At 48.4% G+C, this 25,753-nt stretch overlaps 1 protein-coding gene across 2 annotated transcripts in view; it reads right to left on the bottom strand.

The window, feature by feature from the left end:
• The window catches only part of LOC146181062 (glutamate receptor ionotropic, NMDA 3A-like), a 101,938-nt gene that overhangs the window by 51,614 nt on the left and 24,571 nt on the right, over nucleotides 1-25,753 (bottom strand). The window contains exon 3 of one of the 2 annotated variants that reach the window (XM_084577846.1): nucleotides 1,383-1,602. In XM_084577846.1, coding sequence (XP_084433972.1) covers nucleotides 1,383-1,602 — 220 coding nt within the window. Of the gene's footprint in view, nucleotides 1-1,382; nucleotides 1,636-25,753 lie in introns of both variants that reach the window. The other variant, XM_084577845.1, reaches the window with a different exon arrangement.

The raw sequence follows: 25,753 nt of genomic DNA, 5'->3' as shown, positions 1-25,753 counted from the left end.
ACCTTTTACCCTATCTTAATGCCAATTTAATTTAAGCTCTCAAAATTCCCCCGACTTCTCAGCTAATTGTCAGATTTCTCTAAACTTGTCAAAAGCCCTTTTACGCTTTAGCCCAGTTTTTCGTCAGCTGCTTTTCCTTCAAAATGTAAAATTCTCAAAATCGAACATACCGCATTATATTGCGCTTCTTGATAATGCTATCGCACATGCCCTCTGGTTTCCGCTATTAATATCAATTACCTAGCTACGGCATCAGCGAAGGACGATAATGATGATACTATCACTTGGTTGTGAGGATACGAAACGTGTGGTACACATCAAATTCATGTCGAACACCTAAACCCCTTTTAGGGAAGCCTTGCAGCACTACAAGTATTTTTTTTTTCATTTACCCGGTGATTCCTTCGTCCCTTTTGGCCCCCAGTGTACAGTGTAGTATTAATTAAGCGGAGATGAAGTAATGATCTGAAGAAGACCTCGCGTTCGGGGACGCCAGTGTTAAATATATGTCGTAGAATGTATACTTAATCAGTACAAACCACGTGGCTGTTTGCGTTGAGCCGCAAATAGTGGAGGCTAGGTTCCGAATAATACAGTGCTCACTTTGGAGTTCGGTGATGACCTGATTTTAATAACCGCTCATATTTTCTTTACTTCTGCTTGACCACACGTGGCTGGAATTTATTGCACATGTCGCTGTTATCAATACAAGCAGCTCGTCTAAAATATCGTGCAAGTGTGGTTGAGGAAACATGTTTCCAACTTCATATATTTGCAGTTATTCCAGGCTTATTCTGTGTGTGAGGCACAGGCAAGGTTTTCCCAGGAATACTTTTTTTTTTCGAAAGCAATACTACGAGAGCTAAGCGAGATCTCGGGTGGCCGCAGCTAACCCGTGAAAAGGCGTAGCTACGGTCTCCTCAAAAAGAAATCAGCCTGCCATGCCATCTGAGTTCACGTTACCCCTATGCCACGGGCAGGAGCTGCCAACTCGGGTCACTCCTTTCATATCAGAATCAGCCTGCCAGAACCGTTTTCATTTTTGTTACCTCTAGGACACGCAGGCAGGTGCATACGGCTTGGTTGAAGCGTGACTTTATGTGTTGGCTGGCAGCTTACGCTCTAGCGTCATACCCTTAAAGAATTAGCTTAAGTATCCCCAATAATGTTGCACCTTATACTGATAGGGCGTGATAGGGAAATAATGTAGCAGCCAAAAGAAGCTTCCACCGTTGCTTTCGCAATTCAACTAGGGTTAGCCACAGCTAAACCGCAATTAATTTTTTATTACTCACTTTTTAAAAACGCCATCCCGAATTGAATCCGCCGTGGGGTCGCTTAACGGCAGGTCGAGCTAAAGAGGTAAGCGAGGGGAAGCGTACCCGTGCAGCTTCCTGGAGAAGGCCTCTCGGCGGGCGCCTGCTTCCTCCCAGCAAGTGGGCGCCGGGGCGGAGGAGGCGTTCCTCAGAGCCAGCGGCCACTCGACGGGTCCCCAGCGGGCCAGCGCGTCCCTGAGCAGCCCCACCAGCCAGCGGGGGGCCTCGGTGCGCTCCACGGGGCCCCGGCGCAGGCGCAGGCTCAGCGCTCCCAGGGGACACCTCTCTGGAACGTCCACGGGGCCCTCGCTGTCTTCGCCTGCCATGCAACGCATTGCAATAGATTGAACATTTCGTTCAAAGCAATAAAGTTACGCGCCGAATTCAGGCCCATAAATTCGGTTTGAACAGAAAATGCGAGCAATCTTCAAAAGATGGACATATATCATAAAATGCCTGGTTAGCACGAGCTGAGATTTAGAATACACTAAATGATGACGTCATTGGCGTTTTGTGATGATAGCATTTAGATAAGCAACGGAGTTGTGCATAGTGAGGTAGCGCGGTTCACACAGTTACACTGCGGTGCATGTTGAGTTACACCACCTCCTTGACGCCTGGGTCACTTTGGGACGTTAAACCCCACAACCCAAACAAAACCTTGTGTCCTGAGTATTAAGCAGCTTACTCACTATCAGTAGGAGTTTCAGCGCTCTTAGCCGGGCAAATACAGATTAGTCAATTGCATCGTAACACTTCCACAGAACCGCGCATAGGTGTCAAGAAAATGTAGCCTGATCTGCCGCTGCGAGGCTTTAGTTCCATGCATATTACCACGCTGATAATATGATCCCTCGCCCGCCTATCATAGAAGGGCGACAACAGAACGATACGTCTAGTCCTCTATGGCATTAGCAACGCAGTATTGAGTATGAAACCTCGGCGGTGATGCAGGCATTGCGAAATCAGGGGGTAGACGAGCCGTACGTGAAAGTGCTGGAAGATATATATAGTGGCTGCACAGCAACCATAGTTCTACATAAAGAAAGCAACAAAATTCCCATAAAGAAAGGTGTTAGGCAAGGAGACACAATCTCCCCAGTACTATTCACAGCATGTTTAGAGGAAGTATTCAGAGACTTGGAATGGGAGCAGTTAGGGATAAGGGTAGATGGAGAATACCTCAGTAATCTGCGATTTGCTGATGACATTGCCTTGCTAAGCAACTCGGGGGATGAACTGCAAATAATGATTGATGACCTAGACAGGAAAAGTAGAAGGGTAGGCTTGAAAATCAATATGCAAAAGACTAAGGTAATGTTCAGCAGCCTCGGGAAGGAACAGGAGTTTACATTAGGTAGCGAAATACTGGAAGTAGTAGGCGAATATATCTACTTAGGACAGGTAGTAACCGCAGATCTGGATCATGAAAAGGAAATAACAAGAAGAATAAGATTGGGATGGAGCGCGTTTGGCAAGCACTCGCAGATTATGACTAGCAGCTTACCGGTATCGCTCAAGAGGAAAGTATACAACAGTTGCATCTTGCCTGTACTCACCTATGGGGCTGAAACGTGGAGGCTAACCAAGAGAGTTCTACTTAAGTTGAGGACAACCCAGAGGGCTATGGAACGAAAAATGGTAGGGGTAACATTAAGAGATAGAAAGCGTGCAGAGTGGGTCAGAGAAATAACTCAAGTTAACGACATTCTAGTGGAAATTAAGAAGAAGAAATGGACATGGGCAGGACATGTAGTGCGAAGAGAGGATAACCGATGGTCGCTGAGGGTAACAAATTGGATTCCAAGGGAAGGAAAGCGTAGCAGGGGGCGGCAGAAAGTTAGGTAGGCGGATGAGATTAAGAAGTTCGCAGGGGTCAAGTGGATGCAGCTAGCACAGAACCGGGTTAAGTGGAGAGATATGGGAGAGGCCTTCGCCCTGCAGTGGGTATAATCAGGCTGATGATGATGATGATGATGATGATGATTGACGTTGCCAGCCCGGTCCCAGGTGAGCTCGCTGTCACCCATGGCAGGATTCCGCAACGTGTCTCCTCGGAGTGCAGGCAAGTAATCAGGTGGTCTCAAAAAGCCTGTTCCAGGAAGCTGCTGACGTCCCATGAGTCTGCCGCTTGTTTGAGCTCCACCACGAATTCCGAGACACTGTCATGAGGTCCGTTCTTCCTTCCATTAAAATACAATTTTTCTCTCACCACGCACCGCTTAAGAATGTAGTGCTTCTGCCGCGCCGATAATGCTTCTTTTTAAGGCAATTTGCTGGGCGGCTTTAAAAGAAGCAGACTTCGGAGACGCTTTTCCTTCTATGACACTGAAGAAACGATGCAGTTTCTTTCCTCGACTACCTCATTGGCTTTAAAGTACATTTCGAAGCGCTAGACAAAGACGTCCAAATTTCCGCGCTTAGGATCGAACTCGGGTAGCTTGCCGACCGCGGATGCCATATTTTGTTCACGTTAAAATCCCATTCTCGTCGCCAGTTTGTTGCACCCACAGTAAGTAGCCATCGGCTTGAGGAAACGGCTTTATTCACAGTGCAGCCAACTCGCCGCACGGAAGCAGCTCGCCCCAGTACAGCACATGACAAGCGCGTATATACACACCCAGATACTCGACACATGTGCAGTAGAGACCTGATGGTAATAATAATTTATTTTATCATACAGCGGTAAACAACGCCCACGTCACACTCCAAAAACCGAGACTACAGCCGGAATTGAGATCAGACCAATGTTCATCATGCAAAAGAAGGGGGCACTAGATCACATATTATGAGAAAAGCGCGAAGTTATAAGGCGGGACAAAAATATAGCAAACGACACCTGTGAGAACCTTCGGCGGAACTTAAACCCAAGAGCCCAAAGAGAAATTGTTCTACTGGCCCAAGCTGCTGCCGCTCTCCAAGAACTACCGGCCTGAAACTAAGGCGGCTATTCCACCTTGGGAGTCTACCACCCGAGCGAGTGATAGTTACTACGTTGGGCAAATAAAAGTTATCTCTAAAATGGCGTCATGGGTGATTTCATTGCGCGATGAAGCGACGTGACGTCTCACTTGTGAATAATCATGTCGTTCCTCAGCTCCAAGTTAGAAAGGTCAAACGTCAATAAACCAAGGTCATGACCTAGTGGTGCGGCGCCAAGGTGGTCCACAAGGTTACACTTCAAGCAATTGGATGTTTTGGGGAAAGACGTCTCACGGAGGCTGAATGACGGTCAATGGCTATCCCATGCTAACTTAATTTTGGTTTATAGGAAATGAAACGCATATTATCTGTCACTTTTCAGTGGACATCTGACGGCATAGCAACAGTTCTTCTTCCCGCTTCTTGACGGTCAGACGAACTTCAAATTAGAGCCCACTCGAAGACCGACTCTACCTCGAGTAGTTAAGCTTTCGCTTAATAATTTCGGCCATCTTAAAATCTTTGACGTGCACGGATATCGCATTGCGAACGAATCATTTTGCCTTTCGAATCGCACCGCGGCCGCCGCGTTCGTGTTCGAGCAGGAGTGGTAATAGTAATTGGTTCACAGGAAGGGAGAGGCGCAGTGTCTGGTTTTGTTTTGTTTTGGTGTTTAACGTCCCAAAGCGACTCATGCTATGAAAGACGCCGTAGTGGAGGACTTCGAAATTTTCGACCACCCGGGGTTCTTTATCGTGCACTGACGTCGCACAGTACACGGGCGCCTAGCTTTTCGCCTGCATCGAAAAGCGGCCGCCGATCCGAGTCGTTGGGAACAGTAGTCGAGCGTCGTAACCACTGAGCCACCCTGGCGGGGCGCAAATTGCGGATTTGTGACTCATCGGGCGAGACCAAAATTTCTCGTAGACCCATTTCCTAGAAGGCGGAACCTTCACTTCTTGCCTCTTAAAGACGATGATGAGCTACCCCTGGACATAATCATGTTACTGGGCCTGCACAGTATCCGACGATCCAGAGTGCCTTTCAGGCATGCACAGATTGATGCGAGGAAAATACGGCAATATTTTTGAGAATCCGTTGCTACCGTTATCGATGCTTTCAAGACACGAGACAAAGTGTATGAGTGGCTTCTGAGAATAGAAGCGCTGCTGTACATACCTGAATTTCATAGGACCACGCAGCCCGAGTTAGAGTGGCTTTTAGCACATGATGTATGTTTGTCGCGTGATATTCTGTCAATAATTGGTTCACAGGAAGGGAAAGGCGCAGTATCTGTCACACTTGCTATGTAGACACCTGAACCTCACCGTAAGGGAAGGGATGAAGGTGGGAGTGAAAGTTGAAGGAGAGAAAGGGGAGCCGTAGTGGAGGGTTTCGGAGTGTTTTCGACAACCTGGGGATTTTTAACGTGCGCTGACATCGCACAGCACACGGACGCCTCTTCGTTTCGCCTCCATCGAAACGCAGCCGCCGTGGTCGGGTTCGAACATAACTCCGGGCAGTAGTCGGGCGTCTTAACACTGCACCACCTCGGCTGTATTTGTAAAATATGGGTTTGCAGTTTGCAGAAGATGAAAACAGCACCGTGATAGCGCAGTGGTTACGGCGCTCGGCTACTGTGCCCAAGGATGGGGTATGAATACCGACCACGGCGGCCACTTTTCTATGGAAGCGAAAAGCAAGACGCCCGTGTGCTATGTCGGTGCAGGTGGTGCTATGTCGGTGCAGGTGGTGCTATGTCGGTGCAGGTGGTGCTATGGCGGTGCAGGTGCAGACCACACTCCAGGTGTGGTCTAATTTTCGGATTCTTCCACTACGGCGTCTTTCATAGCCTGAGTCACTTTGGGACGTTGAATTCTATCCACAAACCAAAACAAATCCGCTTTCAGTCGCACTTTACTCCCTTCTATTACAAGGCAATTGACGTGTCCACAGATTATTGTGTCAGATACTGAGTTTTTCGGCAATCAATTCACTATTGGCAAAATGCTATGCCTTGTGATACCTCAATTATCTTCGCCATTCTGTGCAACTTTGCTGCCTTGCTAAAAATATTTCTCAGCAGATTTTTCTGGCACTTTTTATTTACCTCAATCCACAAATTGCTAATAGAAGCTCTCTTAATAGCGCGGATTGCAACACATTGGTTGCAAGTTCAATATATATTATGAAAGTGCTTTTTTCCAGACAAGTCATGAACACAAACGTCTTCTACACAACAATGCCGGTTTTTCAACATGTCGATTTGACGCATATCAGGAATATATCAGTTCCTTGAGCAATTTGATTGGTTGGTTGGTTGGTTCATGGGAAGGGAAAGGCGCAGTATCTGTCACATTTCGTGGCAAAGTTATTACGCGTTATTTTTTTTTAATAACGTTCGTTATTGCCTCAGTGCGTGATGGAATATATAAAAAATATTTTAAGGAGGTATGAAATTAAAGTAATAAGGTTGGCTGACCTAATAATGTTCAAGAGAGAGCGATGATAAAGCACTTCCGTGCAAGAATTGTACGATGATGCCCGCCGGGGTGGCGCAGTGGTTGCGGCACTCGGCTACTGTTCCCAAGGACGCGGGATCGAATCCCGTCCTCGGCGGCCGGTTTTCGATGGAGGCCAAAAGCAAGGCGCCCGTGTGCTGTGCGATGTCAGTGCACGTTAAAGAACCCCAGGTGGTCGAAATTTCCACAGTCCTCCACTACGGCGTCTCCTATAGCATGAGTAGCCTTGAGACGTTAAACCCCACAAACCAAACCAAACCGAGCTGTTCGACGAAAGGCTCACTACCGTCAGCTGCCCAATTCTAGGCGGCTTCAGTGTAGGGCTGACCCACAACAAGTGCTGAATATCCCTGCATTATGAGTTTTTTGCTTGCAGACAGAACATCCTAGACGTTGATAGAAATATCGATATTTAGGCCATGTTTGTGTTACAGCAGGTGTGAGGGCAACCCCGACCCGGAACCTCTGTAGCGTGAGCTCCTCTGCGCGGGTAAGACTGCTGGGGAGGGCTGCACATGGTAGGACAAGAGCACGTGTGCGGCGCCGAGGGTGCTCCTTTCTTGTGAGCAGAGTGGCGTCATCCATAATTAGGAAGAGTGTCATTGATGAAGATAGAGTCAACTGGCGGGTTTCAGAATCAGCAGCGGTTTGTGAACTGAATACGTCACGTGGGACCCACGCAATTCGAATAGTTTGCGATATCCAGGCCGTCAGGCGATGTATATTCTGGCAGATTTCCGGGTTGCGACTGACGCGTCGGAGCAGACGTATTGCATTTAGGGCATCGGTGCGGATGACAGTTTTGACTGTAGGAAGTAAGGTTGTGACGGATAGAGAGAAAATCGCCTCTTGGACGGCAACTAGCCCAGCACAGAACGAAGAAGGACGTTTTTTTATTGATTGATTTATAGGAAGGGAAAGGCGAGGTAACTGTATCTTGTTTTCTGTGGACACCTTAACCGCGCCGTAAGGGAAGGCAGGAAGGTGGCAGTGAAAGTGGAAAGAGAGAAAGAGGAGCCATAGTGGAGGCAACGGAGCAAAGTCGACCACCTGAGGATCTTTAACATGCGCTGACATCGCACAGCACACGGACGCTTCTTTGTTTCGCCTCCATCGAAACGCAGCCGCCCAGGTCGCGTTCGAACCCGGGTACTCTGGCACAGTAGTCAGGCGTCTTACCACTGCCCCACCCCTGCAAATTGATTTTTGGATGCGCTATTAGGCGCCGGCTTACAAAGACAATGAATTGCAGTTGTCCTATCCAATCCGTCATTGCTGGCATCTACATATACAAATATTGAGCCTTGGGGCAGGTTGCTGTCTTGCTCTGCAATCCTTTTCACGAAGGGATGATGCCGCATAAGATGTGGTTAGTCTATGAAGGTCAGTAGGATTGTTTTGGCTCAGCTGAACAAACTTCCATGGAGGAAGAACTGGCGATATAGGCGGCAATACGGTGTGAAAGGTAGCATAGGCCCGGAGTGCTCGCGGTGAGTGCAAAAGGGTTGCCTTAAGTTTACGAGCATCACGGACGTGTTGAGCTTAGCGTACTCTTGTATTGCCACGACCGGTGCAATGCGTTGGAGACAAGTGATGGTTCTCATAGCCTCTCTAATTACTGCTTTTAGAAGATCCCATTGAGCTCTTGTCAAGTGCTGAAACTGTGATTGATAAATGGGGCGTGGCTGCTGAACCGCTGTCGCCAAATGCCGTGCGACGTGGAGCGAGCGCCACCGGATTTAGGAGCAATACATCTTATTAGGCCCAAGGTTTGCATCGATTGCTTTTTAGCCTGAGAAAGCCAGGCGGTTCCCGTTCCCGACTGATGAATCGACAATCACAAAATTTTCAATGCCTCACTTTCGTGAAGGGGAATTCCAGATAGTTGGAGATAGATCGGCGTCGCCGCGAGTTTACGGCGACCTCAGCGGTTGGCGACCGACGTCGTGGAAAGCTCGTGGAAAGCTCAAGGCCGACAGATTTAACATATTTGGCAGTAATATCTAAGGCTGACTACAAGACTGCCTCTTGAGTGTACTCACACCATAATATCATCAGCATAGAGCAAAAAGTTGACTTCAGGGATATAATGTGCCCCGCCGGGGTGGCGCAGTGATAAGACGCCCGACTACTGTGCCGGAGTTCGAACCCGAGCTTGGCGGCTGCGTTTCGATGGAGGCGACACGAAGTGGCGTCCGTGTGCTGTGCAATGTCAGCGCACGTTAAAGATCCCCAGGTGGTCGAAATTACTCCTTAGCCCTCCACTACAGCCCCGCTTTCTCTCTTTCCATTTTCACTCCCACCTTCCTCCCTTCCCTTACGGTGCGGTTCAGGTGTCCACAGAGCAAGTGTGACAGATACTGAGCCTTTCCCCTCCTGTGAACCAACCAAGGGATATCATGTAAGCGACATGCAAGGGGAATATTATAATATAATTGGTTCACAGCGTTATTGATGTTTTCAAGACAAAAAACCAAATGTCTGAGTGGCTCCCGAGAGTAGAAGCCTTGCTACACATGCCTGAATTTTAATGGCGCTTGCAGCCCGAACTAGCATGATTATTAACACATATCGTGTGTCAGTTTTCGTGCAAAATTCTGTGTTTGTAAAACGTGGTTTTGAGGTTGGCAGTAAAGAAAAAAAAACCTGCGGCGAACCTGCACCGCAATGCCAGATGGACCGGCTTCGTCCATTGCGACGCGAAGGAAACGCACGCAGGCTTGTGCAACACTGCCCTGGGACGATCGCAACGTCCGCAACTGACACGCCCCTCTTTCACTGTCTCACTCTCTAACTGGGTTCATCACGCTGTCGCTCCGCCCCCTCAGTGTTAGATCGCAGGATGTAGGCGTCGCCACTTTCCCTTCCTCCTCTCAAGTTCACGGAGAGATGGATGGACAGAATAAGAGACAAGGTTCTACTACAGCTCCGCGGCTGCTCCACCTCCCATGCTGAGACGCGCGCGTAGCAACCTTCTCTTTCGAAGCTTCAAGTTCACGAAGAGAGAGAGAGTGAGCGGCTTCGGATAGACCCCGCCAAAATCCGTGATTGCGGCTAGTAGTGCTACGCACTAAAAAGAACCAACGGGGTTGCGCACAGATTACGGCACTCGACGTCTGTGCCCAAACACGAAGTGTCGAATCGCGGCCACGGCGGCAGCTTTGTTATGGTGGCTAAAAGCAAAGCGCCCGTGGGCTGTGCTATTTCAGTGCACCTTAAAAAACCTTAGGTTGTTGAAGTCAAAACCCCTCAATAAAGTAAAAGTAGCGCCAACATGTGAAGATCGCCGCCCGCCTCCTCTCCGGCGCTCGACCCTCCCATTGGCCGAGCGCCGTCACGTGTTTTCGGGCGATTTCTTCTTGCATGTTGTTTTAGCTGCCACCTTTCCACCGGTGCAAAATTGTTGTTGTTCTGGCTGTAGGAAGAAAGAAAAGAACGTGCACGGGCCTGCTACTGGCTCTGTAGATGAGCCACCTCCGCTGCCTCGTGCGGACAGAAGAGAAAATGGACAAGAAAGAAAATATGAAGGGGGAGAGAAAGACGCACGCCGCAACAACAGCCGTCGTCCGCCACCACCGAAGTGGTGGCGGGTGCAATGACGACCTACAACAGATAAACATCAGTGGCTGGCTAGCCCCCGCCACCGGCGGCGTTGACCTGCCGTTCCAGCCCCGCAGGGCCAGGAACTGCCGACCGGTGAAAAACGAGTGTGCGCGGCACATTTCATCGTGTGTTGTGCTTCGGCTCGCGCCTCTTTCACGCTGTTTTTTTTTAAGTTGCACGCGTTCGCAATGCCACCTTGTTGCTCTCTGGTCCAGTGCACTTGGGCATGATGACAAATGATTGTTTATAATGCCGTCCGTGAATCGGCATGCGGCGCGCAGGAAAGTGTTGCGGCACCGAATCGGCCTAGTGGACTCTAACTCGACCCTATGGTCGCGGCTCTGGGAGTTAATTGAGCATTTATTCATCTCAAAACTAGTATACCGCCACACACTGTACATTTGCTCATTTTTTTCGCCTTGCCAAGTGCCACATGCCAGAGCGTCATTCCTTTTTTTACACTTTTCGCGTCATACATCTAAGTATAGAATAAGATCCTTGGTTTTTAGATACTCAACCACACTTTCTGAGGCGTTTTCTGTCATGAATGTAACCTAACTGCATATTTGAGTGTGTCGCCGCATTTAACAAAGCAGTGACGGCTCTTAGGTACTCAGCCACACTTTCTGAGGCATTTTCTGTCATGAATGTAAGCTAACTGCATGTTTGAGTGTGTCGCCGCATTTAACAAAGCAGTGACGGCTCTTAGGCCCTCAGCCACACTTTCTGATGTGTTTTCTGTCATGAATGTAACCTAACTGCATGTTTGAGTGTGCCGCCGCATTTAACAAAGCAGTGACGGCTCTTAGGTACTCAGCCACACTTTCTGAGGCGTTTTCTGTCATGAATGTAATCTAACTGCATGTTTGAGTTTGTCGCCGCATTTAACAAAGCAGTGACCGCTCTTAGGTACTCAGCCACACTTTCTGAGGCATTTTCTGTCATGAATGTAACCTAACTGCATGTTTGAGTGTGTCGCCGCATTTAACAAAGCAGTGACCGCTCTTAGGTACTCAGCCACACTTTCGAGGCATTTTCTGTCATGAATGTAACCTAACTGCATGTTTGAGTGTGTCGCCGCATTTAACAAAGCAGTGACGGCTTTTAGGTACTCAGCAACACTTTCTGAGGCGTTTTCTGTCATGAATGTAACCTAACTGCATGTTTGAGTGTGTCGCCGCATTTAACAAAGCAGTGACGGCTTTTAGGTACTCAGCCACACTATCTGAGGCGTTTTCTGTCATGAATGTAACCTAACTGCATGTTTCAGTGTGTCGCCGCATTTAACAAAGCAGTGACCGCTCTTAGGTACTCAGCCACACTTTCTGAGGCATTTTCTGTCATGAATGTAACCTAACTGCATGTTTGAGTGTGTCGCCGCATTTAACAAAGCAGTGACCGCTCTTAGGTACTCAGCCACACTTTCTGAGGCATTTTCTGTCATGAATGTAACCTAACTGCATGTTTGAGTGTGTCACCGCATTTAACAAAGCAGTGACCGCTCTTAGGTACTCAGCCACACTTTCTGAGGCATTTTCTGTCATGAATGTAACCTAACTGCATGTTTGAGTGTGTCGCCGCATTTAACAAAGCAGTGACGGCTTTTAGGTACTCAGCCACACTTTTGTGAGGCATTTTCTGTCATGAATGTAACCTAACTGCATGTTTGAGTGTGTCGCCGCATTTAACAAAGCAGTGACGGCTTTTAGGTACTCATCCACACTTTCTGAGGCGTTTTCTGTCATGAATGCAACCTAACTGCATGTTTGAGTGTGTCGCCGCATTTAACAAAGCAGTGACCGCTCTTAGGTACTCAGCCACACTTTCTGAGGCATTTTCTGTCATGAATGTAACCTAACTGCATGTTTGAGCGTGTCACCGCATTTAACAAAGCAGTGACGGCTTTTAGGTACTCAGCCAAACTTTCTGAGGCGTTTTCTGTCATGAATGTAACCTAACTGCATGTTTGAGTGTGTCGCCGCATTTAACAAAGCAGTGACCGCGCTTAAGTACTCAGCCACACTTTCTGAGGCGTTTTCTGTCATGAATGTAACCTAACTGCATGTTTGAGTGTGTCGCCGCATTTAACAAAGCAGTGACGGCTCTTAGGTACTCAGCCACACTTTCTGAGGCGTTTTCTGTCATGAATGTAACCTAACTGCATGGTTCAGTGTGTCGCCGCATTTAACAAAGCAGTGACGGCTCTTAGGTACTCAGCCACACTTTATGAGGCATTTTCTGTCATGCATGTAACCTAATTGCATGTTTGAGTGTGTCGCCGCATTTAACAAAGCAGTGACGGCTCTTAGGTACTCAGCCACACATTCCGAGGCATGTTCCGTCATGAATGTAACCTAACTGCATGTTTGAGTCTGTCGCCGCATTTAACAAAGCAGTGACGGCTCTTAGGTACTCAGCCCCACTTTCTGAGGCGTTTTCTGTCATGAATGTAACCTAACTGCATGTTTGAGTGTGTCGCCGCATTTAACAAAGCAGTAACGGCCCTTAGGTACTCAGCCACACTTTCTGAGGCGTTTTCTGTCATGAATGTAACCTAACTGCATGTTTGAGTGTGTCGCCGCATTTAACATAGCAGTGACGGCTCTTAGGTACTCAGCCATACTTTTTGAGGCGTTTTCTGTCATGAATGTAACCTAACTGCATGTTTGAGTGTGTCGCCGCATTTAACAAAGCAGTGACGGCTCTTAGGTACTCAACCACACTTTCTGAGGCATCTTCTGTCATGAATGTGGCCTAAGTGCATGTTTGAGTGTGTCGCCGCATTTAACAAAGCAGTGACGGCTCTTAGGTACTTAGCCACACTTTCCGAGGCATTTTCTGTCATGAATGTAAGCTAACTGCATGTTTGAGTGTGTCGCCGAGTTTAACAAATAGTGACGGCTCTTAGGTACTCAGCCACACTTTCTGAGGCGTTTTCTGTCATGAATGTAACCTAACTGCATGTTTGAGTGTGTCGCCGCATTTAACAAAGCAGTGACGGCTCTTAGGTACTCAGCCACACTTTCTGAGGCATGTTCTGTCATGAATGTAACCTAACTGCATGTTTGAGTGTGTCGCCGCATTTAACAAAGCAGTGACGGCTCTTAGGTACTCAGCCACACTTTCTGAGGCGTTTTCTGTCATGAATGTAACCTAAGTGCATGTTTGAGTGTGTCGCCGCATTTAACAAAGCAGTGACGGCTCTTAGGTACTCAGCCACACTTTCTGAGACGTTTTCTGTCATGAATGTAACCTAAATGCATGTTTGAGTGTGTCGCCGCATTTAACAAAGCAGTGACGGCTCTTAGGTACTCAGCCACACTTTAAATTGGTTCACAGGAAGGGAAAGGCGCAGTAACTGTCACACTTGCTCCGTGGACACCCGAACCGCGCCGTAGGGAAGGGAGGAAGGTGGGAGCGAAAGTGGAAAGAGAGAAAGGGGAGCCGTAGTGGAGGGCTACGGAGTAATTTCGACCACCTGGGGATCTTTAACGTGCGCTGACATCGCACAGCACACGGACGCCACTTCGTTTCGCCTCCATCGAAACGCAGCCGCCGTGGTCGGGTTCGAACCCTGGAACTCCGGCACAGTAGTCGGGCGTCTTACCACTGCACCACCCCTCGTTTTCTGTCATGAATGTAACCTAACTGCATGTTTGAGTGTGTCGCCGCATTTAACAAAGCAGTGACGGCTCTTAGGTACTCAGCCGCACTTTCGGAGGCGTTTTCTGTCATGAATGTAACCTAACTGCATGTTTGAGTGTGTCGCCGCATTTAACAAAGCAGTGACGGCTCTTAGGTACTCAGCCACACTTTCGGAGGCGTTTTCTGTCATGAATGTAACCTAACTGCATGTTTGAGTGTGTCGCCGCATTTAACAAAGCAGTGACGGCTCTTAGGTATTCAGCCACACTTTCTGAGGCGTTTTCTGTCATGAAAATAACCTTATTGCATGTTTGAGTGTGTCGCCGCATTTAACAAAGCAGTGACGCCTCTTAGGTAACTGAAAAAAGCCACACATTTAGTTCTTTGCTTTCGTTTGGTGTGCTAGTTCTCGACTTCGCACGCCACGCATGCAAGCACTGATAGATCTGCAGCTGAAGTTGAAAGCACATGAACGACAACTGCTGTCACGCTTCTCATTGATTGATTTATAGGAAGGGAAAGGCGCGGTAACTGTCTCACTGGTTTTTCTGTGGACACCTCAACCACGACGTAAGGGAAGGGAGGAAGGTGGGAGTGAAAGTGGAAAGAGAGAAAGAGGAGCCGTAGTGGAGGCCTACGGAGTAATTTCGACCACCTGGGGATCTTTAACGTGCGCTGACATCGCACAGCACACGGACGCCTCTTCGTTTCGCCTCCATCGAAGCGCAGCCGCCGAGGTCGGGTTCGAACCTGGGTACTCCGGCACTGTAGTCGGGCGTCTTACCACTGCACCACCCCGGCGGGGTGCCACGCTTCTCAAGTTTACTGGTAGCTGTTAAGCCATGCAGTCAAAGCTGTCATACACAAGCTGCCAAAGAAACTATACAATGACTCCTGCTAAATTGTTCCAGTCTGCCGCCTAGTTACGATTTTTTTTAAAGCATGCCGCTCAGTTTCGCCAATGGGTGACGAACTACGGACGCACGGGGGTGAAGGCGAGTTAAACCAAAGCCGAAATTGCTTACGTGTGGTGTAAGACACTGACAGCTGAAATTATTTTGGCGAGAAATCCCTCTCAACATTCTGTATTGATTGGTTGGTTGGTTGCTTGGTTCACAGGAAGAAAAATGCGCAGTATCTGTCACACTTGCTCTGTGGACACCCGAACCACGCCGTAAGGGAAGGGAGGAAGGTGGGAGTTAAAGGGGGGAAGAGAGAAAGGGGAGCCGTGGTGGAGGGCTACGGAGTAATTTCGACCCCCTGGGGATCTTTAACGTGCGCTGACATCGCACAGCACACGGCCGCCACTTCGTTTCGCCTCCATCGAAACGCATGTTCCTGCAGCGAGTAATATTTTAACCTGAATATCCGCCGCGCGCGCCAATCGAGGCGGCCGTGACAGGCACCTGCTCCGGAGAGCGCGCGTTAGCCCTGCACCGCGCGGGTGGAGCTGCGGTCGAAGCGCGAGAGGACGAGCGGTGGCACCGAAGGAGGAGAGAGGAGATTGCGTTACATTTAGTTTATTGAGGGGTTTAAGTCTAAGTTTGATGCCACAAGGATGGCCAACATAAGACACGGCCAGTATCCCCCTCCCCTTCCCCCCCAAAAATAAATCATAGTTACCACCACCACCACCACTCGAAGTATCCGGAGTCTTCCACTACGGTGGCTCTTATAGCCTGACTCGCTTTGAGAGGTTAAACCGCACAAACCATACCAAATCTTCTTTCAGTCTCACTTTACTTCTTTCTATTACGCGTTAGTTGATGTGTCCAACGATAACTGCATCAGATACTCTGCTTTTCGTTAATCAATTCAAATTCGCAAAATTTTACACTGTGCGATACCTAAATTGTCTTCGCCAGTCTGTTAAACTTCGCTGTCTATTTGTTTTCGAGCCCATTTTTCTGACACTTATTTACCTCAATCTTTTACTGCGGATAGCAGCTCTTCAGATTGCGCGGATTGCAGCACGGTTATTGCAACTTTAAATAATAGTAACAAAGGGCCTTTTTTCAGGCTATTCTTGAATACAGATTTCTTCTACACAACTAGGTCAGTTTTTCAGCATGTCGTTTAGACGCTTTTAATGAATGTATCGCTTTCTTCAGCAATATGTACTGGTCTTTTATCTTCTACATATGTGATTGTTGATAGTATCGCACCTTTCGTTGTACTCCCATGTATGTACTACAGTGCATGTGTGTGCATATGCAAGTACACATGTGTGTGGAAGACAATAAATTCTATGTACTACATTTTTTATTATCATTTGTCACCACACACTGCAGTGTATAATGTCTAATAAAACTTTTTCTAAACACAGTTCGATACATTGAGCGGGCGTCTCTGCGTGTTTCACGTCAAGGGCGTTCCTACATTTTTTATTATCATTTGTCACCACACACTGCAGTGTATAATGTCTAATAAAACTTTTTCTAAACACAGTTCGATACATTGAGCGGGCGTCCCTGCGTGTTTCCCGTCGGGGGCGTTCCGTGACTTGGTCGCCATTGCACCTGCAACGCCATGGAATGAATCGAAGACTTTGGTCTTCGATATAGTTGTCCCTGTGGTGACCAGTCCCGAGATCGTCCTTGACGCGGCGGCCTCAATAGTGGATTCACCTGAAGTCCTTTATTTACAGTGAAGAGCATGGCATCCATGACTCTAATTGTCGACGCCGGCTGCCTCGTCATCGGTAGCGAGCGCATAATGGTTCCAGTAGGGCCACAAATGACCACCGTGGCCAGCCTGCTAATGCCGTCATACGTTTCTAACGAAACGCTCGTCCAGATCCTAAGCCAACATTGCGGGCCAGATGGGCTCCCATAAGGGTGTTCTTACTGGGGCGATGTATGTGCGGATGGAAATGTCATCCACGTGACAAGTACCCAAGTTTCTACGTATCGCTGGCCATCGCGTTACCTTTGACTACAGATGTATGCAGCGTGCTTGCCGGAGGTCCGGTGTGGCTCCGCGGACCACTTTAGGGTGCAGTGCTCAGCGCCTTATTGCGGTCGCTGTAGTATCCATGGTCACCAAGGCGAAGGTTATGCCCTGCCCTGCTGACGCTACGTTGATGACCACCTGACCGTGACATGCCCTGTGCGCCGTTCTTATTCGGACGCGGCGGCAAGTGCGTTTCCCCCGCTCACACCTGTGAAGCCTACAGTGCCGGCCCCCCTTGCCAAGCCAGCTGAGTCAGCTAAAGGCCAGAAGGAGATACAACAGCCTCTTTGGAGGGCGCCACATCAGAAACAGGGCAGAGTTCTACTCCCAGTACACCGGTTGAAGAAACGGGCAGCAGTGGTGACATGCCGTTTCACAAGCAAGCGGCCGGTCCAACCGAGGTTATTGTTGCATGCGCGACCACGGCTCACGCCACGGTGGACCCCGCATTCTCGGTGGAGGCTTCTGCTATCGAAGTAGCTCCTTCCACATCGCCGCCGGAACCGCTGTGCACGTCTAAAGTTCGCGGCGTCCAGGCTAAGCATGGAGTTCAGGGAAAGAAGCTGCAGTCGGCGTCTAAGGCTTTGGCCCCACCAAAAACCCGTGGTGCCTTCGGAACGCCGGCTAGTCGTGTCATGGAACTTACGGCGACACCCGGCACTGCTGGCGTCTCAAGATTCGTTGAGCCTTTTAGAAGCAAACGGGACGCGTGAAGAAGCTACCGGCATTGCGAAAGGACTTAAATGAGGAATCCGTAGCTGTGAAAAGGAACGGGATATGGACGACTCCAGCGACTATTTCAGCCTAGGTGTCAGACACTCCCGAGTGAATGCGACATGGACATGGAGCTCCAGCGAGACGGAAAGAAGCGATGTGTTTCGTCGCCCTCAGGATCGGACTTGGCACGAGGTCGCCCGAAGGAACATCCTGCCAAGAAGTTCCGTCCTTCTTCTGGAGGACTGGGAGGCCCCACTTATTGTGTTCATTATTAATTTAAACAGCGCGAACACGAAGACAACGGACAAGATAAAAGAAAGCCACAGTACAAGCGCTGACTCACAACTATGCCTAAGCCCTTTACTCCAAGGCCCAGAAAAAACAAACGTGAAGAAAATGAAACAATCTCATGAAACCACCCCTGGGTTCACCTGCTTCACAAAAAATCACTTAAAAGTCACCTCTTTGCTTGAAAGAGCAAGAGAAGTCTTGCTGACACACCTATTGTCCGTTGAAATAAAATATGATTCCACTATCACTCTCGTCATCTTCTCTTTGTGGCGACACAAAATCCTAACCTTGTCAAACTTAGGAGTGCACTTCTTCTCCTTCTTCATTATTTCACATGAATGGCAATGTGATACCAGAAACGTTTTGTCTTTTCCACTTTCCAAGTTGTTCCGGTGTTCCTGTAATCTGTAATCGTCCTGTTTGTCCTATATAACAGGCTCCACAGGAGAGTGGAAGCCTGTAACAACACCTGTCCTGTATCCAACAAATGGGTTTCTATGTTTCACCCCACATTCTTGCTTCTTCGCTTCTATTTCCCTTTGAATAGCCGAGCAAATCCTCTTCATCTTGCACGGGGCGGTCAATGCGACGTCAACACTACACCTCTTGCCTACATTTTTGAGGCCATGTCAAATTCTGTGCACATACGGTACCACCGCAACCTTCCCCTTCCTCTCACCCATGCTGGGCAGGGATTTCAGCCTGTGCGTTCTTTTAAGGCTCTTGAGTACCCGGCAACTGGCCTCATTAATAACCGACTCCCGATAACCGGCCTTTGCAATTCTTGTCAATTGTCTTTCAAAACTCTTTGCCCATGCCGTGGTAACAAGATTTCTTCAACGCATTTAATGAGCATGTGTTGATCTACCCATTCTTCACTAATTTGGAATGCCCCGAATTGGAGCTTAGCAAGGGCTTCATTGATCTCGAGTTGTATTCCCAACAAACATGATCATCACCGAATTGAATCAATAAATCTAAATACAGTAACCGATCGTCCAGTGGTTCTTCAACAGTAAATTCCAGCCCATATCCACACTCAGTAAAAACATCCATAATGTCCCTACTGAAAAATCTGTAAGGGGCAATAACCTCACATTTTCTCACACAATCTCACTCAATTCACATAAGAAATCACGTACAAGTCGCATATAATTGCATAAGTTCTCATAGTTTCTTGTACATTATCATAAATTATGTACGATATTTTATGATAATGATGTGCACCTTATGAGACTCTATGCGATTAAATGAGATTTTATGAGGTTATTGCCCCGTAGAACTTTTGGTTTTTCAGTAGGGGTCCCTCATTCGTTGATTGAATCCTTCCAGGTCTGTGAATACTTTCTGTACTTTCTGTGAATATTCTGTACAAGAATATTAATAAGAGACTACAGGAACACCGGAGCAACTTGGAAAGTGGAAAGGACAAAGAATTTCTGGTATCACATTGCCATTCATGTGAAATAATGAAGAAGAAGAAGAAGTGCAATGCTAAGTTTGACAAGGTTAGGATATTGTATCGCCACAAAGAGAAGATGACGAGAGAGATAGTGGAATAATATTTTATTTCAATGGACAATAGGTGTGTCAGCAAGACTTCTCTTGCTCTTTAAGCAAAGAGGTGACGTTTTTAAATTGATTTTTTGTGCAGCAGGGGAACCCAGGGGTTGTTTTACGTGATAGTTTCATTTTCTTCATGTTTGTTTTTCTGGGCCTTGGAGTAAAGGGCTTAGGCATAGTTGTGAGTCAGCGCTTGTACTGTGGCTTTCTTTTACCCTGTCCTTTGTCTTCGTGTTCGGGCTGTTTAAATTAATAATGAATAAGTACCAACTCGCCCAACAAAGTATCTTGGTAAGGCCCACTTAATGTGAGTGCAAAGCACCTTCTTGGTGCCACCTCAAGTCGCACATCTGCCTTATTCGCTTCCTGAACTCAATACTCAATATGTCAATAGGACTCAAAATTCTTTCTTTAAATGCCTAAGGGTTTCGGAGCAAATGGAAGCAGACAGAAATAGAAGATTTAGATTGAAGAACACAATGCGATATCTTGGCCCGTATTCCGAGTTTGTGCAGTTATCGAAAGTGTCGCTATCTCCCTGGCCTCGAGTCATCTGATTGGCGGAAACGCTGGAACGTGATGTTGCCACCTCTTCCGGTTCGGTAGTGGCAACACCCGGGTCTGGCGTTTTGCCCAATCAGATGACTCAAGCTCACGTGAGATAGCGACACTTCGATAACAACGCAAACTCGGGATACGGGCCCTTGTGTCTTCGGGAAACAAATTTTACTTCTCTTTCTGATGCACTGGCATTCAAATGCCAGTTTAATTTGGAGTGCTTCTTTTCGTTCGCAACTTCGCGCTCGAGTGGCGTAGGAATTGTGGAGCTGAACAGAAGCCTTTTACGCGACCATCATTTCACATATGACGGTTTAGGGCATGTGCTAGCGTTGGATTCTTTATTTTCGGCTGCGAGGTTGTGCGTCTTGTGCATTTATGGACCGGCGGACTCAAGCCTTAATAACTTCTTTAAAGGGTTTGATGTTTACTTTCTGAATGACCGCCACGTAATAACAATGGACGATTTTAATTGTGTCATAGACCCACACGTAGAAGTTCAAGGCCGTAGTCAAGGGCGACCGACTTGATACGCACGTGAACTGCAGCGTATGGTTCATAACTTTGCGCTTCTTGATGCACACTAACTCATACATGGGCCGTGTTTCTATTGGACATGGCGTCGTGGTTCATCGGTAAGCAGGCTAAAGCGTGTATGTGCCCCAGTCCCTTCCTACATGTGTGACGGCTATAGATGTTCTGGCCTTGCCTCAGATGCCGATTCACATTCCTGACCACCGGCCGGTATTGCTCACTCTTTCCATTCGTAGATCTGGCTCATTTCATCCGTGGCGTTTTGACGTGCGAATACTTCATGATTCATGTTCGCGTGAGAGCTTGTCACAAGTTTTGCGCACCTCGCTTAGTGATAGTGCTGAAAATGAGTGGGATGTGCTTATGTATAGTTCGGTAGAGGGTCGCACATGTAGGCGTCACGTGTACCAGGAGCTGGCAGATACGGCTACAAAGCTCCGCATTGCGTACAGGGCGGGTTGGCATTCCCCTCTGATGCGTCCCTGGTGTGATGAGTTACATAGCTGGCATCAGTGCCTTATTGGAGCATCGTCCCTTTCTGCGGCGGTGTGGAGTGGGAAGCGTAGTCCCTATGCACACCCCTAGGTGCTTCGATTTGCGCGGAGAACTTGCAACCGTAGCTCAGCATTAGGCGGAGCGCTCACCTCTGCGTCCCATCAGACTCGTCACTGAATGCGTTTCTTGGCGCACATTAAAGAAATGACGTCATCGGATATCACAATGGATGTAGGGGCTGTAGAGACGCATCCATTGTTAGCTGGGTTGCCGCTGATTGCTTTGCGCACTTCCCACTTCAGAAGAGGTCAAGACAGCCTTACAGTCAGTGAAACGCGGGTCAGTTCCTGGGTCTGATGGGCTTCCTGTAGAATTTTTAGGATTCTGGGACGTTGTTGGTTCAGTACTGACTACAGTTCTTCGCCAGTGTTTTGAATATTTAGATTTTCCAAACAGTTTTCGGAGAGGGCGAATATTACTAAAAGCCTACCACGCTTCTAGACGTAGACTACAAGGCTCTCGCAGCCATCAGGGTTCAACGCTTCAGGGGTTTGATGGCCTTCCTCAATTGTTGCCATGAGGTGTGCTTTGTTCCTGTCAGGGAAATACGTAGGTTGTCGAATACCACTTGTGACATTATTGATTGACGCTTAGCTAGTGATATCCTTGTTTCTTTAGATCTAGACGTTTTCAGTTTTGGCCATTCGTCATCACACATGTCGATATATAGCGTCTAATTGTTGTTGTGGCTGTAATAAGAAGGAAAAGAAAATACATGGGTCTGCTACTGGCTCCTTACCTGAGCCACCTCCGCTGCCTCGCGCAGACAGCAGAGAAAATAGAGAAGAAAAAGAAGAGGGAGAGAAAGACGCGCGCGGAAACAGCCGTCGTCCACCACCTAAGCGGTGGCTGGGGCGATGACGGTCCCGCCTGCCGTCGCTGTTGTTGGTGTCGCTGTAGGCCGAAAGAAAAGAAAATGCACAGGCCTGCTACTGGCTCTAAAGCTGAGCCACCTCCGCTGCCTCGTGCGGACAAAAGAGAGAAAGTAGAGAAGAAAAAAAAGAGGGAAAGAAAGACGCACGCCGCAACAGCTGTCGTCCACCACCGAAGTGGTCGCGGGTGCAGTGACGGCCTACAACAGATAAACATTCGGTGGCAGGATAGCCCGCGTGTCTCTGGGCCAACTGTGCTGCGCATGATCAAGGAGCGAGTAACTAATCGGAGCTGGCGAGCCGCGCCGCAGCTACGAGGAGCCTGGTGACGTCACTCCATCGGCGCCCCCACTTCTGGAGCAGAAGCGGCGCGCACTCTTCTGTCCGCACGAAGCAGCGGAGGTGGCTCAGCTACAGAGCTAATATCAGGACCGTACATTTTCTTTTCCTTCTTCCTACGGCACAACAACAACTGCACATATGCAAAGAGATGGCGATATTTCTTTAAAAGAAAGTCAGGACGCTTCGAAGCGCCGGAAGATCTATCTGAACTCATTCGTGCCGACGTTTTCGCCTGGCAGTTAGTTGTTCGTTGAGCGTAGGAAAAATGAATAGAAGGCTATGCGCGCGGGAATGACACCTAGCCAAGAAAGGAACGCCTAGCCGAGAGACGTCGTCAGGAATCGGAGCGCCGTGCTTTGGCCTCGCAGCGGGTCGAAGATGATACGAGCCAGAACAACGTGAAGAAACACAAAAGCCTTGCAAGCAGCGGCGCCAAGATGCAGAGCGGAATAATAATAATAACCCAAGCTGCACAAAGGGGGTTATGACGTGGGGGCAGCCCATACGGGCCCCGCCGTATGGGCTGCCCCAGAGGGGCCCCGCCGCGTGGGCTGCCAAATTAGGCCGCAATCGGTCCCAATTTGTATCCGCGTGGGCAGCCCAAATAGCTAGAGATGCCCGCATTCAGCCCAGATAGCCGGATGTAGCAGCATACCAGAATCAGTAATGGGTTCTAAGTTTGTGCAGGAAGTGCCGCCCCACTCATCAAGGTTTTAATTTTTAAGTCGATTAATCCCTCCAATACGTAAATATAATGGGCGCTGGCTTTGCGGAGGCCAGTCCGTTTTGGGCTGGCCCACGTGCAGCTCTCATGAGTTGAATCTGGCATTTTCGGGCCTACCCAAGTTCCATTAGCCATCAATTGTGAAACATTGAGCACTATGTCTGTACCTTGACTTCAAAACTCAGTAACTAAAGAGAAATTTATTCCCAACACTGAAATAATGGGGGCTGGCCTACATCACCCCCAAAGTATAGGTCTAAATATTTATTTCGCTGCTGTCCGTAAATAATAATGGCGGGTGGTTCGTTAGTTGCGACTATAGGAAGAATGAAAAGAAAATGCACAGGCCTGCAACTAGGGAAACCTTGTGGGTAGTTCAGTACATACTCGTAAAGCAGAACAGTTACTGCTGCATATTTTCTTCCAGTAAGGCATAATTAACGTAATTTTCTGAGTAAAAATAGATAGCGTTTATTCATGGCATGGCTTTACGTAGGACAGATATGTTAAACCTCCAGAAGAAGCAATTATTGGCCGGTATAACATGAATTGCATAAATAAATGGTGCCTTAAATATAGGGTGGACACGTTTCAGAGCGTTAAGCCCGCCTACGGCCAATTTGGGGCCCACTGCGGCCTTTCATGAGCCGCCCCAATTTGGCTGATCTTATTTTTACCGCATAAATACAAACATATGTGTCATTTGCCGGCATGTACCCCAAGAAAAAATACCTGTGTGGGCAGCGCGGGGGCATGCCCACTTCTCAGTCCGTCCACAGACCATGCGGGACTTATTCGGCTTTTGAGTGGGCAGCCCCATTCGGGCTAGCCCGTCTTCTATTTGCTTTAGGCCCACATTTGCATCGGATCTGCCTAAAAGTGCCCCGCAAGAGACCGATGCGGTCAGAATCGGGAAGGAGCACTTTCCTACTCCGTTACAGGCTATGCGGAAATTATTAGGCTTTTGGTGGGCAGTTCCATTTGGGGCAGCCCAGGAATTTTCTGCATCAGGCCCACATTTCCGTCCGAGCTTCCTTTGAGTACCTCTCAAGGGTCCCATGTAGGCAATGTGCGTGCATACCTGTATTTAGCCCGCCGCGGTCCATGCGGGACGTATTGGCCTTTTCAGTGGGTAGCCCCAGTTCAATTAGATTAGCCCAGGCTTTTCGACGCAAAGCCCGAAATATTTTGCATCGGCCCTAAAATTCCCCAAGCGGGACGCTTGAGGGCCAAATGTGGTAATATGTACTCGATTAGCCCTTTCCACCCCTATATGATGAAGCAGGGACTAGCCCTTGGGGATCGTTAACGTGCGCTGACATCGCACAGCGTCCGTGTGCTGTGCGATGTCAGAGCACGTTAAAGATCCCCAGGTGGTCGAAATTAATCCGTAGCCCTCCACTACGGCTCTCCTATCTCTCTTTCCACTTTCACTTCCACCTTCCTCCCTTCCCTTACGGCGTGGTTGAGGTGTCCACAGAAAACAAGTGAGGCAGTTACCGCGCCTTTCCTCTCCTATAAACCAATCAATCAATCCAATTCGGGCTTGTCCTCCTGATTCCTACAGGGGGCTCTCATGGGTTGTGGTTTCTCAAGCCCAATGTCCCCATACGGACCCCAGGTGGGCCTCATAATGTGTGCTACTTGGAAATAATATATTATTAATAATATTAATAATAATGAATGGGTATATCAATAATAATAACAAAATAAATTATTGGTTCACAGGAAAGGAAAGGCGCAGTATCTTTCATGCTTGTTCTGTAGCCACCTGAACCGCGTCTTAAAGAAAAGGAGGAGGTGGGAGTAAAATTGGAAAGAGAGAAAGAGGCACCGTAATGGAGGGCTGCGGAGTAATTTTGACCACCTGGGAATCTTTTACTTGCACTAACGTCGCACAGTACAGGGACTTTCGTTAGATATTGCTAAATGCGGTTAAGAGAAGATACTCTGCGCAGAATTAGTTCAGGTAGTGTGTTAAAAAATCACAACTGCAGTAGTCGATCTGTTGTCTCATCGGGGTGGTGCAGTGGTAAGACGACCGACTACTGTGCCGGAGTTCTCGAGTTCGAACCCGACCACGGCGGCTGCGTTTCAATGGAGGTGAAACGAAGTGGCGCCCGTGTGCTGTGCGATGTCAGCGTTGTTGTTGTTGTCGTGGCTGTAGGAAGAAGGAAAAGAAAATGCACGGGCCTGCTACTGTCTCTGTAGCTGAGCCACCTCCGCTGCCTCGTGCAGACAGAAGAGTAAATAGAGAAGAAAGAAAAGACAGAGGGAAAGAAAGACGCGCGCCGCAACAACAGCCAAAATGACCCTTGATGGGGCTGGGGCAGGTAGGTCACCGCCGCTTGCGGCGGGGACTGGCCTGCCATCGAATTTTTATCTGTTGTAGGCCGTCATTGCACCCGCACCGCTTCGGTGGTGGACGACGGCTGTTGTTACGGCGCGCGTCTTTCTTTCCCTCTTCCTTTTCTTTCTTCTCTATTTTCTCTTCTGTCTGCACGAGGCAGCGGAGGTGGCTCAGCTACAGAGCCAGTAGCAGGCCCGTGCATTTTCTTTTCATTCTTCCTACAGCTACTACAACAACAACAACAACGTCGACCACCACCGAAGCGATAGCGTGTGCAATTACGGCCT

The sequence above is a fragment of the Amblyomma maculatum genome, chromosome 8, assembly GCF_055883805.1.
Source record: "Amblyomma maculatum isolate TAMU_Amacu chromosome 8, ASM5588380v1, whole genome shotgun sequence".
Classification (NCBI taxonomy): Eukaryota; Metazoa; Arthropoda; class Arachnida; order Ixodida; family Ixodidae; genus Amblyomma; species Amblyomma maculatum.
Note: the sequence above shows the minus strand (reverse complement) of the source record. Positions and strands in the feature narration are given on the sequence as shown.